This window comes from Chinchilla lanigera, unplaced genomic scaffold, assembly GCF_000276665.1.
Source record: "Chinchilla lanigera isolate Chin_1 unplaced genomic scaffold, ChiLan1.0 scaffold00104, whole genome shotgun sequence".
NCBI lineage: Eukaryota > Metazoa > Chordata > Mammalia > Rodentia > Chinchillidae > Chinchilla > Chinchilla lanigera.
The window spans coordinates 6,453,905-6,468,802 of record NW_004955505.1 but is presented as its reverse complement, the minus strand read 5'-3'; the positions used below and the strand labels follow the sequence as shown (position 1 = coordinate 6,468,802).

The following is a 14,898-nucleotide window of genomic DNA, read 5'->3' as shown; positions in this document are numbered from 1 at the left end:
TTCAAACTCTTAACTACAGACATTTATTTAAGACTTTCTGTGAGGCCTGTGAGCCTTCCACATTCTTTTCCTCAGTAAATATTTACTAAACACTTTGTCATTTACATCCATTACTTAATGTCAGCCAGATGCCAAATAGAGAAGGCATTTGTCCACCGTAAGTTGAGAGGAAGCTGGGATTATTGTTTCTTTCCTGAAAATGTTAACTTTTCATCCTCAGCCTTGGTTTCAGAAATCTTATCCTTAGATAGCTTATAGAGTTAGACTTCTTAGTTAGAGATTTTGTATTTTATTATTTTAAAACATTTTTGAGATGATACGTTATTCACATAGTTAAAATTTTTAGAAATCTGAAGGTTATATAGTAGTCTCCTTCCTGTGATATCTGCTGTATAGTTTCCCTCTCTGATGTTCAGCGATACCTTAGGTGTATCCGAATATAGCGTGCATATATTCATTTTCTCCTTTTCTCTAGGTACAAAGTGTATCATATACTCTTTTGCTTAAGAAAATGGTTTTATATCAGAATGCTAAAAGCTTCTTAATATCCTATAGAATGAGTGTACTATCATTAACATAGTAGGTTTCCAATAATGAATATTTAAGTTGCTTCTGATTTTTACTACTGTACCTCATTTTTAAATACTGTTTTCTAAGTAGAGGCTTGTTAGGATTTTTATAAATTACTTATTTTTTCATTTTCTATCTAATTATTTCTGTATATTATCTAAACACAGGGAATGTTGCAATTTTTAAAAATTATTCTCAAAATTATAAATAAGCATAGTTCAAAGTCAGTTGTAAACCACTTGTTATGAAAAACAAGACCGTTTTCCCCATTCCTGCTCTTCTGGTGCCCTAGCTGCAATCATGTTAAATTTTTATTTTATTTTAGTTTTTTAAGATCAAAAAATATTTGTTAAGAGAAAGAAAGCTGTATTATTGAGGGAATGAAAACTTTTAGCTAACAGCCAGAAGAGGTCCCAAATGTGTTGCATTAAAGTTTTAAATTAGTATTTCTGTCTATGTTTCTAAATAACAGTATTTAAAAAATAATATTTTGGCTTCTTGAGTTTTTAGATTTTAAATTTTACAAATTCCCCCAATCCACATTTAATGTGCTTTTATTTTCTAACAGTTAGGTCATAAGTTTGAATGTATCATTATTCAGCGTTTACATTATAGTGGTTATGTAAGTGCTGCTGTAATCCAAATCATATTTCATATTTTGATTCATTTTCCAGTTCCTGAACAACTTTTTATTTATCTTGAAGTGGCTGTTATCTTTTAAATATTCTTAGCTTTTAAGTTTTTTCATAAAATTTTTAAAAAATGTTTTGTTTTGACTCATGTAGTTTGATCATGAGTTTCTGGGATTTAGACATCTGTCTCTCACAGGTGGCCTATGCTTCATTCTGCTGGGCGCTAAGCACCCTCACTGACTGACACTCACATGTCCACTCCTAGGGTGTCTACTTAGCATCATTGTCTACTCACTAGTTATTTTAATTTGCGGCCACCCCAAAGCTATTCTTCTGATTGACAAGACTATGAAAGAACTCTGTTCTTAAAACAGTATTGACCTTTAAAAGTGCTTCCCACATAAAAATCATGTTTCCATTAAGCTTTGTTTTTTACAGTGTTAATAATTCCCCTTACTTCCTGTAACTAAGTAGTATGGTACTTATTAAGCTCTGTGTATGATTTAGTTCTGTTTTTGCTGGAGGCCTATTTAAGTATACAGTAGTGCTGGAGTTAAAGTGACTGGGCCTGGGTTTGTCCATTGTGTAGAAACCCTAAACACCTCTTCAATGTGTATTTAATTTTGTAGAATTTCAAGAGTTACTGTTTTGTGTCCTGTCTTCTCTTTCTGACAACTTATTTAACACCTGGATGCTCTGGGTTTCTTCTCTTACTGTATTTCCTCCTATTGTTATTTTCCCTCTCCTTTGGTTAATTTCCTTAACTTTTTTCTCCAACTGATACATATATCTCCGTGTTTTAAGTTTCGAAGAGCTTTTGTTTTTCATTTTTTTGTTTGAGTTTTCTTTTTACATCATGTAGTTTTATTTTCTGGGTAGCATGTTTTTTTCTTAGTTTTTTTTGTGGATATTAATATTTTCTCTTCATAACCCTTTTCTACCATGATACTGTTTTTTATTTTATGTTACTACCTTCTAATATCTGTGTTCCATTTAAAGGCCCACTTTTAATGACTAGTGATACTTTACTATTTCTTATTTAGTGGGATACAATCAGTTTGTCTGGTGGCTCTGTGCTATAAATGGGGCATGTTATACGGTAGGCTTCTCAGGTGTTTAGTTGCATTTTGGATGGCAACCTCAGTAAAGGTCTACATAGAATACTGTAAAGATCTGGTATTACAGAAAGTAATATCAAGATCCATATTTAATTTCCTGTATTCCATTTAGAAGAGACAACTCAGATACATAGGACGTCTTACTTTTAACCTTTAGGTAGAAAGAATTTTGAAAAAGGCTGTGTCATACAATATTTCATCAGAAGAAATATCGTATTGTGTTAACTATATTCCTGAACACACATGGGGCAAAGTTTAGGCACGTGAAGCTTGTTGATGAGTGAAGGAAGAATTCATCAAAGATGACCGGTGCAAAAGTACTCTTGAATTCCCATGACAGCCATAACAAGGTATTACAAGCTTGGTGGATTAAAATGAACTCTGGTCTCACAATTCTAGGAATCACAAGCCTGAAATTAATATGCTGTCATCACCACTCTCCCTCTTGAGTTTTTATGGAGAAATCTTTTTTTCCCTCTTCCAACATTTCATAGTGCCTGATGTTCTTTGGCTTTTTATGGCACAACTTCATTTTCTACCTTCTTCTTCATGGTCGTCTTCCCTGTGTCTCAAATCTCTTTCTTTTTTTATAAGGGAATCAGTCATTAGATTTAAGACCCACCCCTCAATTGTTAACTCATATATTGTTAATTATATCAGCAAATCCCTATTTCCAAAAAAATTTACATTCACAGGTATCAGGGATTAGGATTTAAACTGAACTTTTTAGGCTACAGCCCAACCCACTACAGTCTTTTCCTGGCACACCAATATTCCTGTCATGCAAACGTCATTCCCCCAATCTCAATGTCTCTGGGAATTTTAACCCATTATCGTATCAGTTTGTGTGCACAATCTCACCTAAGTAGCACTAGCTCAGAAGTCCCAAATGTCATCATCTCCATCATCTAAACCAGATGTAGTGAGGCCCTCAGTATGATGGGGCAAGTTCCCTCCAGTCAGTAGACCTGTGCAACCTTAAAACAAGTCCCGTGCTTCTAGAATATAGGCATCAGATTTCCATCTGAAAGGGGAAGTAGGTGATTCCTGAGTAAAAATTTACAAAGCCATAAGGGAGAATTTCATTGCATTGCCAAGCCTTTGGATAATCCTCTGTGCCTTGATGTCCTGTTGTCTGTGCCCATGCCTCAGGTGGTGAACATTTGAGTCTTTGCTCCCAGCTTGACCAGTTTCGACAGCTGCTCTCCAAGTGTCCTCCATACCCAGGGCTTGGTTCCCTTTGTACTGGAAGTTGACTTGCCATCTGTGGCAGTACTATTCCAGACCTCTGGCCATGTGCTCTTGGCTTGAGTTTTTGCCTCTGAGCCAGTGTCTTTGGCCTCTGCTCCCAGAGGAAAATCTGTCCGTCCCCAATCCTAAATCCAGGATGACCTCATGTTGTAATCTTTCTTGTTGCGAACTTCCATTCACAGCTACCAGAGAGTAAGGCTTTGCCATACCTTTTTTGGGGGTGGGGTCTACAATGCAACCCCACTACAAACTTGAAGGATAAAATTTCAGTATATCCACATATGTGGTGGCAAATAATTGTACTGTGGACAGAAATACTCTGGATATATAGGCAAATGTCCAAAATATTATAAAGTGGTTTTTATTCATAAGCCATTTTTCTTTTCTTGATCAAAGTGTCAAATGTGTTGAAAAACTGTGTTGTTAGAGTTTCTGTTACTGGTGTTAGCATATACTTAAACTCTGAAATGGAACCTTAGAAGGAGAAAAGCCATGAAACATGAATTTGAGAGGTTTATGTCCTTATTGAGTAGGATAATGCTGGTGGGTTTATCTTAGGTGTATGATATAGGTCTTTTTTTATTATTAGTTCCCTTGAAGTTGTTCTTGATACTCTGGTGCCCAGTACCTGGAACCATAAAGTAGGGAGGAGTTGTTACATTGTCCTAAAAAGTTGGTATAGTTTTTCATAGATTGAAAACTTTGATGTTTCCTCCCTCCCCACCTCTTTTCTTTTTCTCCTTTTTTTTTTTTTTTGGGGGGGGGGACGGTGTCTTGCTGTATAGTGCAGGCTGGCCTTGAAGTCACGGTGATCTCCCTGCCTCAGCCTCCTGAGTGCTGGGATTACAGAGATGCACAACCATGGCTGGCTTCCCTTCCTCCGTTCTATCTCTTTCTTCATCTTCCTTCTTTCCTTTTTCACTATTTTCTCCATTTACTTTTCTTCTTCCTCTTCTCCCTTACATTTCTTTTTCCTCAGTTTGGCATGAACAGGATTAAGCATTGCTTTGTAGGGTAACTGGCCTTTGAAGGTTTTAATAAACCTGGAGATAAATCATCTGAATCTGGTGCAGAGTGAAGTTTCTTTTTTTTTTTTTTTCCTATTGGAACAAGATAATAAAGAGACGTTGAAGTAGCAATAGGAACAGAGCCAACCCAATCAACAAATTAGCCAGCATCTTCACCAGGGTTTCGCAAGAGACTACATTTCTCAAACTGTCCAGATTTTCCCTTTCTTCTTTAACAGCATGTAATTGGTAGGGATTTTGTGCTAATGAATGAATGACAATGGCAGTAATAATGGCATTGTTGTTAACATGTCTTCTCTTATGAATTCCACATGAGCAGCTGTGTGATGAATTCAGCGACTTGTTTATTCATTCCTCATTTGCTCACTCATTAATTCCTTAAACTTTTGGTTTAGACTTGGCTGTAAGGCTGTCACATCTGGCTTCTGTAAATTAGAATGCAGAAAACTCAGTTACTTCTGCGCAGATATGAATAGACTATGGGGTTCTTCACATAACCCATCTTTTTTCCTGTTATTAAACTTCTAGGATATGTTTGTTTCTTTGTCTTGGCTTTTAATTGAGAGTATTCATTGAAGCGGTTAGTTTTGGATTCTGCATCCTGATGAAATTTATATAATGTATTACAGCAGTTATTACTAGGATTGGGCCAAAAATTAATCTTCTGTGATTTTGGATATCTTCAGCTAACGGAACAATTTTTTTTTTTTTTTTTTTTTTTTTAAATTAAGGGCATGTACTTCAGTGCTGGGGACAGTTTACCAGGCAAAGTTTCTTTCATCCCATTTGTAGGAGTACTTGATTCTTTTAGATTAATTCTCACATGCTCTCCCTCCATTTAATACTTGGTAAACAATGTGAGACTGACTGGGGAAGATTTTTTTTTTTTGGTTTTTCTCCGGTACCGGGAACCGATCTCACGACCTTGCGCTTGCCAGGCAGGCGCTTTGCCGCTGAGCTAAATCCCCAGCCCCTTGACTGGGGAAGATTTTGAAGTATTCTGTCATGTACTGTAATTTGTTTCCAAATGTATAAAGAAATTGAGAAACCAGATTGAACGGAGGGAAAGTAAAGATGAAACATTTATTCAATGGGATGACTTCCTGTTGCACAGGACAGGAAGGGGCAGCTTCTTTGCAAGGATTATGCCTCCTTTAAGAGTCTGATGGGCTCCTAGCAGTTGGCAAAGGTGGGGATAATGAGAAATTGAAGAGATACTGTTTCATTGTTTTTCTTCTGTTTTGCCAGTATGTATGTCTGGGATAATCTAATCTTTTTTGAATTACTGACATTTTTTATGCAGGTCACACTGCATAAAAATGGTATGTTAGATGGTTCAGATTTTATACTGTTTCTCCGTTAAACCTTTTAGTGCATTAGTAGGGTGTTATCTCACTATTTTTATTTTGACTTCTTGCCCCACAAATTTCCTTTTGGAGAATTTGAAGGTGTTTATGTCTGCCTTTGCCAATATAATTGATTTGTTGTTGTAAAGGGGGTGTAATCTTGTGGCTTCAGAGAAAGTGGTATTGAACCTATACTGGAAAACATTTCAAAATGAAGTAATATTAGCTAATTATGTTTTGGTAGTCTATTTATAGATTGGTTCTTGGCCAAAGAATTTGGCAGGTAAGTAAAATTTGCCTTTATAAGGTGGATATATTGATTGATTGGTCCATAGAGTTTCTTTTCTCTCTCTCCTTTTTTAAAAGCCTTGTAAGAATTCATTCCAAACATATCAGTCAGATGTCGGCTTTTAACCATCAAAGTGGCAAAGAATTCTGTTGTTATGCATGGATTAATTTACTGGAGGTAATTAGTATAGGTTCTACCTGGCTTGTCCAACAATAATAGAATGTGAATTGAAAAATGTTTTAGTTTGTTTTATAGCTTGAACTTTTTTGAAAAAATGTGATTCAGATACATGAATCATACTGATGTGGTTATGAGAAACATTTGGTCATTTGTCATATTTCCGAAAAACAGCAATATTTGTTGATTGTACAATTGCTTGTTTACTTGTGTATCTATTCAACAGATACTTTTTTGATTACTAATCATGTCCAGCCATATTAAAGTTATGAGCCCTAAGTATATTAAGTGACTTTGAAAAGCAAGGAGTTGAGATTGGAGTAGTTACGTGCACTGGTGGTTTGGTTGGGGCATGTTTTTGATAAACTTTGAAAGATATCTTACTTTGGAGCATTTTTATCTGACCAAAGTTTCTAGTTGGAAACAAGGAAGAGATGAATGACCAGCTCAGGTTTTACTAAGTGTGACCAATTGCCTCTTAGTTTCTTCACAAGGTATAATGTCTGCCATATGAGTTTATGTATTATTGAAATTTATATAGAAAACCATCTTGTTGATTAGTTATTAAAAATACATTTAAATATTTCAGTTTCTGACAGAATTTTTATTTTATGTGAAAAAAAAGTCTCACTAATGTTCTTCCTGTCTCAGTCTCCCAGATTTCTGGCATTCCATGTATACACCAAATATCCCCCTGGGATATTTTTATATAAACATTGGGACAACTATCAAGAATTCTGATTTAGACTTTTCCTTGCCCTTACGGAACTCAGTAATTTTGAACAAATTTCTTGACTTCTGTAGGCCTCAGTTTTTCATTTATAAAATGAGGACATTAGAATAGTTATTTTTGACATCTTTTCTTGTTCAGAAATTCTATACTTTTTTTTAAGGTGAAGAAGTTTTATAGCATCTTTGTAGTGATGCTTTGGGATTTTACATTTTGAAAGAAAGCTACCATTTGGTTAAATTTGACTTTTACTACTTTGAAGAGTGTAAATTTTTGGCTGTATATTCTTGAGATGAAAATTCCAGGCTATGTATGACTATTTGATTATGCCTTTGTTTTTCTTCTTGTAACTGGACAGACTTCTGTTTTACAGTATGTTGTACTGTATTAGTAACTTTAAACAACGGTGAGTCAGTTGTTCTTATTATAGCATACTGTATCATAGAATAGCATTAAGAAACTGGAAAGGTATTTTAGAAATACTTTAATCCAACTTTCCAGTTAACAGATAAAAGAAGATGCCCCAAGCTGTTTAATTTTTATGTTTAGCTTGTATGTATTAGAAAAGAACATTCATTTTTATCTCATTTATTCATGCAATTTTAAGGCCAGTCTTTGCACAAGTTTTTAACTTTCTTATTTTGATGTTGAATATCTCTGTCTGTCTTTGATGGAATTCCTTTCTCACTTCTCAAATTTATTTGGCATTCAGATCCTTACCATTCTATTTCTTTCTTTATCCTGTCCTTATTAATTCAGCAGACACTATATATCAGGCCCCATTTGAGACATATATATTCAGTATGAAGTAAAACCACCTTCTTCAACTGAAGATTTTGTCAGACTTTGAAGTCTTTCTGGTATTTATCTTTCCTCATCTTCCTGCAAGCCATAGTGCTAGGGAGTACTGTTATCTTTGTTAGTGTATTCTATGTTTGAGGAAGACAGGCATTGAACAATAAATGCAAAATGTTTAATAGTGGTAAGTGCTCTGAAGAAAAATAGTGATTAATGGCTAGTTGTATTGTTAGGGTTGTCTAGAGGAGTAGAACTAATAGAAAAATTTATATATAATGCATACATATAATGCACATATATACACACATGTAAAATACACGTATATATGTATGTATCTGTTATATAAAATGCAAAGGGCTTTATTAGATAGAATTATAGGATCCAAGGTGGGAGAGTCCACAGTGACTGTCTGCATGCCAAAGAGTCACAGCATCCAGTAGCTGCTCAGTCCAAGAATTTGGAAGCCATAGAACAAGAGGGGTTAAAGATGTAGTGCCTGTCTGAGTGAAGGCCTGGAAGCCCATTCACATTTGCTGGTGTGTGTGTGTGTGTGTGTGTGTGTGTTTTGAAAGCTAAGAAGCTGGACTGTGAAGTCCACAAGTGATGACAGAAGCAAAAGACCTACCCAATCAAGCAGAGTGGAGCTTTTCAAATACAGGCAAACTTCCTCCTCCTCCTTTTCATTTGACCCTGCCTGCAAGCCTATTGGATGGTTGTGTTTCTCCCCCCACAGTGTGCCAGCTTCTGTGCTGGTCATTGCTGGGTGCACCCACAGGCACAGCCAGAAGTGGGCTTTATGGATCTGCTAGGCATCTCTTAAGCCTGTCAAATGGACAGTCAAGATTCACTGTCACCTAGTGATGAGTGTGCAACACTTCAGGCAAGAATAGTCAGGGACTGTCTCTGATAAGGTCATTTTTAGGCTTCATCTTTGAGGAAATTTGGGCATGTGTGTGGTGTTTCACTATTCAACACTTAGGGACCGCCCACTGTACCTGGTACAGTGATATATTTTAGGTGCTATGGACACAGTGAGCAATTCCTGGTATCTTAGAGATTACATTTTGTAGTCTTTATGATTTTGCTTAAATTTTGAAAGGGTATTATCCTAACTGCTTTATGGGGGAGAGAGTGGCATTTCAGTGGCAAGGGTGTTTAGTAATCCTGGTGAGAAATGCTCATGATCTGGATGAGAGGAGTTGTAGTGAAGCTGTTGCAAAGTGTGCAGAGAGTGGGTTGTGACATGGTTATACTCTCAGATACATGCAGAAGCAGTGTTTGTAAAGGGTTTGGAACAGTGCCTTGCACACAGTCATATTATTCCAGAGTTGGTTAAGGAGTTGAAGATGAAAATCAAATCAGCAAGGTTTTCTGAAGGATTGCTTATGGCTCATGAGGGGAAAAAAGAGAGAAATAAAAAAAATGATTTCAAGATACTTTACACAACTGGAAGATTGATAGTGGAAGAGCGAGAGTTTGACATTAAATTTGTTAACCTCGAGATTCCTTTTAGATATCCATGTAAACAAGATTATAGGCAGTTAGAGGAATGAACCTGGCAATCAGCCATGACAAGGTTTGAAATATCTATACTAAGTAGTTATATAGAGATAGTATGTAAAATGATAGGTTCATGATTCATTAGAGAAGAGACCAGATCTCCAGGGACTCCTAGATGTAGAAGTTGGGGTATGTCATGAAAAAAACTGGTAGTAACATAGGACATAGAAGGAGGGGGAATGTTCACATGTGGTAGTTTATTGTTAGAATATAGAAACACTTTCGTATGTTACAGTTTTACTAAATTTGTTTATTACTTGTGTTTTTTGGGAAGTCTTGAGGGAAGTCTTTCTGTAGATAAGTTCATGTCATCTATAAGCAGAGATAGGCTTACTTCATCATTTCTGAGTTGGATGTCTGTCATTGATTTTTCTTGCCTAACTACTCTGACTAGGACTGACAGTGAGGAGCGTGGCAGTAGTCCAAGGTGGCAATTCATAGTGACATCCTCGTGTGTTTATGTTAGTGTAATATTGAATAATGGATGACTTTCTTTTACAAGGTAATTGGAGTTAGCAGCTGTGTGATCTAGTTATAACTAAGTCATCTATTACAAAGATGGAAGTATAGCTCAAGAAATAGCCACCATGAACCATACATAGGTTGGTGATCCTACCAACAAAAATCTGTGTTTATAACAGATGCCTGAGATGTTTCTTTATGCTTAGGCAATTTTGAGAAATAGTAATTTAGCTGTATAAACTTGTTGAATCAGCATAGTACAGTAAATGAGAAAAACTTGAAAGAGCAGCTAGTAGTAGTAAGTAGATGGGACTGTTGCCGTTATCCTGAATACAGTATATTTGAGTATAGTTTTCCCTCAGAGTCCATGAGGTGATGGTGCTGTCATTCTGGGGTCCCGCGCTATTAGAGATTTTGCCATCTGTGGTATGTGGCTTTTCCTATTGACTTGGGCATTGATATTTGGCAGGTGAATGACCAAGAAAAGGAGCATGTTGTGGGTTGTATGAGAAGCTTTTGTGATTCTTACCTCCTACCAAACTGATATCCCACTTGATGGAAGTTACTGTCATGTGCCCCTGTAGTTAATTTGCTAGTATTTTGTTTAGAATTTTAGAAAAAGAAATCTATTTTAAAATAAATTTCTTTTAGAAAAAGAAATTTATTCCTAATTTTATTTTCTTTTAAATAATTGCAAATATTAGTGTGAGATATATATTACCCTGTTACCCCAATAAAATATACTAAAAAATATTTTCTGTTTTTCTCTTTTATGGGTTACTTCTTTCTTAAACATGTGTTAAAATTTATTGGAGCCATCTCTTTGTCAGAAGTATTTCTATGTGTATTGGCTTTTTGTTGTTGTTGATTCCTTTAGTACAACTATTCCGATTTTGTGATTATACTTGTTTCAGTTGTGGTAAGTTATGTTTGTTTTGTAGTTTATTTTTTACATTTCATCTCCACTTGTTCTGTTTTATAAAATTCTTTGATAACTAATAGCTGAAGCATACATATATCTATTTATTTTGTTTTCTCTGCTTTACATTTTCCTTTGTTGTTTGTCTGTTATCACTAGTAATTTTGTATTGAAACTTGGGTATGGTATTTGAAAAACTCTCCTGTCCTAGACAGGTGGAATTGGGAGCTAATAACCTTACTCTGAATAAATAATTAAAAATATAGAGGCCCAAGCTTATTGAGACAGGATTCCTGTCTTTTCACCAAGGTCAGGAATATCCAAATACCATGAGGGAAAGCACCACTGCCCTCTCATCATGGTTATCCTTTCTCAGCTGTTCTCCCTTTAATTACTCATTGCCTCAGTACTTCCCAGTGCTTTTTTATATTTTTTTTTTATTTTAAAGTGAAAAAAAAAAGACAAAAACAAAATAACACTGAAACAGTAAAAATGATACAGAATTTCAAAATAAGATGATAGGAATTCACAATGGTTGTTATATTACATATAGAACTTCTGTTTGAATAACTTTTCTTTGTTTTTATCTGCTGTCATTATCTGCATTAGTGTGCTACAAACTATTATTTGTGGAGATAACAGTTAAGGGTCTTATTATTCTAACAACAAAACGGAACAGGTCATGGATTTAGTTCTTTTTTTTTTCCTCCAGGAAAAACATAAACAAGAATTGGAAGACATGAGGAAAATGGGCCATGAAGCACTTGGAATTATTGTGGATGAATATAAGGTAGAGGTTTGTGAGCCTGTTTATTCCCTTAAACCTTGGAAAACTTCAGTAAAGCCTGTACACTTAGGCTTGTGCAGTGTACAGATTACAGATTGTAGCGTATCCTTACTTTATTATACAGTTCTGTTCAGTTGATCAGTAAATGTTCATCAAAAAGTATGCTTATTAGATTATGAAGTACTACTAGATATTACTCTGCATTTATAAAAACTTACATGCTGTTTGAGAATAACATCTCAGCAGATGAAGAAAGTTGAATATAGAACACAGTAGAATTAGTGAACACAAAAGAGTGAGTAAAAACTAGGAGGTATGATAGACATTGTGAAACAAAAGGAAAATGCTCGAGGGTAAAGGGCAACTGGGACGTGGTAAAAGAGAAGGGAAAGAAGGGAAAATTTTGTATGTATGTATATACAGGATAGCTAACATAGTTGAACTACTGTCTTCTATTTCTTTGCTGATTTGCTGAAAGAAACAGTTAATGATTCCTTGATTGATCAATATTGCATGTCTCTGTTTTCCGGAGAAACTACTTTGAAGATACCAATACGTAATACAACAAGCATTGTTAATTTACTAGAAGTTTGTAACTCTGTATTGTTTGTATTGTTCTTTTTCTGTTTTGTAAATGGGTGCCTGTTTGTTATTGTATTTTCCTTCTTTTATTTTTAAAATAAATTTTAAAAAAAGTTAGTGAACACATCATCTCTTCTTGTCTCTGATGGGGTTCTTTCTTTGATATAGAAAAAAAATTAAGATGTGATAAAAATCTGAAAAAATATTATACTTCTTTACATAAAATAAGTTTAGTAGCTCTAAGTACATTTCAGTAATGAAAGAAGTGATATGTCAATTAGCAACATGTAATAAAATTGATATAATTATTTAAAATGTTATTCTTTTGATTCTGTGCCTACATAAATTTAGTCATTTAGAGGAAATTATAGATTAATTTTAAATTGCTTTCCTCATCTTAAATGTCTATGTTAGATCATTGTTTTTCTGCAAGTAATGGAAAAGTACATTTTTTTAAAATCAAAATCAAATAATTCTCTCCAGAGATAGTCATTAATGGAAGTTTGATGTAATTTGTCTAGATAGGATTTCTCCATGTATGCAAATATACTATCCCCAAATTGTGTTAGTTTTGAGTTGCTGTTGCAAGAAAATCTTATTTTAGAAATTTATTCTTTCTTGCTATATTTAATCTATACAATCCGTAGATATTTTCTGTCAGTATACATGAGCTTATCCTGGTTTTGTCTCTGTTCTGTAGTATGTCCCATTATAGTACTGTATACCATAATTTAATCGTAAATGTGCAACCTGACATTTAGTTTTTATTTCTTTGTGGTGCTTGGCATTGTACCTATGGCTTTGTGCATGCTAGGCAAAAGTCCTTCACTACTGAGCTTCCTCACCTCCAGCTCTACATTATTTTTTATTGTTAGTACAATAAATGTAAAAGCAAATTCTTGTAGTGTAGAAAATTTTTTTTGTTGATTAAATTTCATCATTAGACTGGATAGAACTTATTTTAGATGGTTGATAACTGAATGTCAGAAGTTCTTGTAAGAAATCATATTGATAAAAGTAGAAAAAATCTCAAATTAAGTAAAATATTTTTAATAAAATTTAGGATATTAATATAATTTGATAGATATAGCTTGACATGTTTGATTTTTATTCTACTAATATAAACAAGCTTATTTCTGAGTTGATGGAGGTTCTGTATTAAATAATACTATTTATTTTGTTTTTTGGTTTTTGGTTTTTTTTTGTTTTTTTTCCAGTACCGGGAATTGAGCTCACGACCTTGTGCTTGCCAGGCAGGCACTGTGCTGCTGAGCTAAATCCCCAGCCCCATACTATTGATTTTGAACTGTGTTCTTTTTTTCTGTAAGGCAAAGGGTGAAAACAATGAAAAATTTTGGATATATGTAATTCTGATGATTGAAATGATAATGTTATTCATTGAGTTTATATTTTATTTATTTTCTATTCACTTTAAATAAGTGTTTTAAGGTGTTTTCATTGTAAGTGTGCTTGTGTGTTTGTCAGAGCATTGTTTGATATTTTAATTCCACTTGGTTCTAGCTCCTCCTCAGTGTTTCTTTGCATCAAATATGTTTGTTTGTATCACTTTCAAGGGTTAACTCTTGAGGTTTAATCCCTTATGAAAACTTTTCTAATACTATTTGCAAGTGGCATTTTGGAGAAACTTGGTTGAGAACTCTTCATCTTATCTGCTTGCTTAAGTATTACTATTTAACATTAAAAAAGAGAAGAGTGAAATGTTTCAGGTGTTATGCATTGTGATTTCCTGAAAAAAGATTAGGAATACAAACTGCCTGCAAAACTATATTTGTCATATTATAGCTAATAGTTTACATTCAAACAGTTTAAATTTATTTGTATCCCTGAACTTTTGTGTTAATGCATTTCATACTGGTTTCCCAAAAAATTTGGTAAATCACACACATATCTAGCACATTGATTCTATAATAATAGTTTTAGGATTATCATGTAAGGTTCTGCTTTTAAGGTGTTTTAAAAATGTGAGACAGCCCTTATAATAATATGAAAAACTCTAAAATGTTCTAATAGAAATAGGCAGTGTTTTTCTGGTCATTAGAAGTTTTTATAGTAAATGTTGGGTGACTGTGGCCTGCTGTGAAATGAGAAACTTCTTTTTCCATCCTAGTTTCAAAAATTAGAACTTCATGCAGTAATTTGTAAATATTAGGTAATAATTAACAGAAAAGATTCTGAAAAACAATTGAACAGGGATTTAGGACCTGTGGAATTACAACAAGAGTTTAAAGAAAATTGCCATCAGATTCCTGGAAAGAGAGGAAAACGAGTTGTAGCTTGAAAAAGTTCAAAGAAATAGTGTATGGTTTGTGACTAGATGTCCCCGCCAAAGCCTCGTGGGGCTTTTTCAGAGGAGGCTGAATCTAGAGTGTGTGATGTTGGGATTAAGGGTGTGTGATTAGTAAATCACTGCACTGATTGGTGTGGCATAGTTCTGGCTATGATTAAAGGTGAGAGTGCTACAACCGCCCTAGGACAGATAGCTTGCATACTGTATAAAGGACAGATAGTCTTGTCTCCCCTTCTTGTTTGTGGATTTTTTTGTCTTGCGCCACCATGACCTGTTGCCCCTGTGCCATGTGCCACCCTGCCTTGGCGCCAGCTGATTATGAACTGAAACCCCTATAAACT

At 34.6% G+C, this 14,898-nt stretch overlaps 1 protein-coding gene across 15 annotated transcripts in view; it reads left to right on the top strand.

The window, feature by feature from the left end:
- The window catches only part of Ccdc91 (coiled-coil domain containing 91), a 343,525-nt gene that overhangs the window by 144,389 nt on the left and 184,238 nt on the right, over nucleotides 1-14,898 (top strand). For 12 of the 15 annotated variants that reach the window (XM_013505942.1, XM_005407144.2, XM_013505949.1 and 9 more), the window contains one exon: nucleotides 11,593-11,676. In XM_013505942.1, the coding sequence (XP_013361396.1) occupies nucleotides 11,593-11,676 (84 nt within the window). The remainder of the gene's footprint in view (nucleotides 1-11,592; nucleotides 11,677-14,898) is intronic. The other 3 variants (XM_013505943.1, XM_005407149.2, XM_005407151.2) reach the window with 1 other exon arrangement.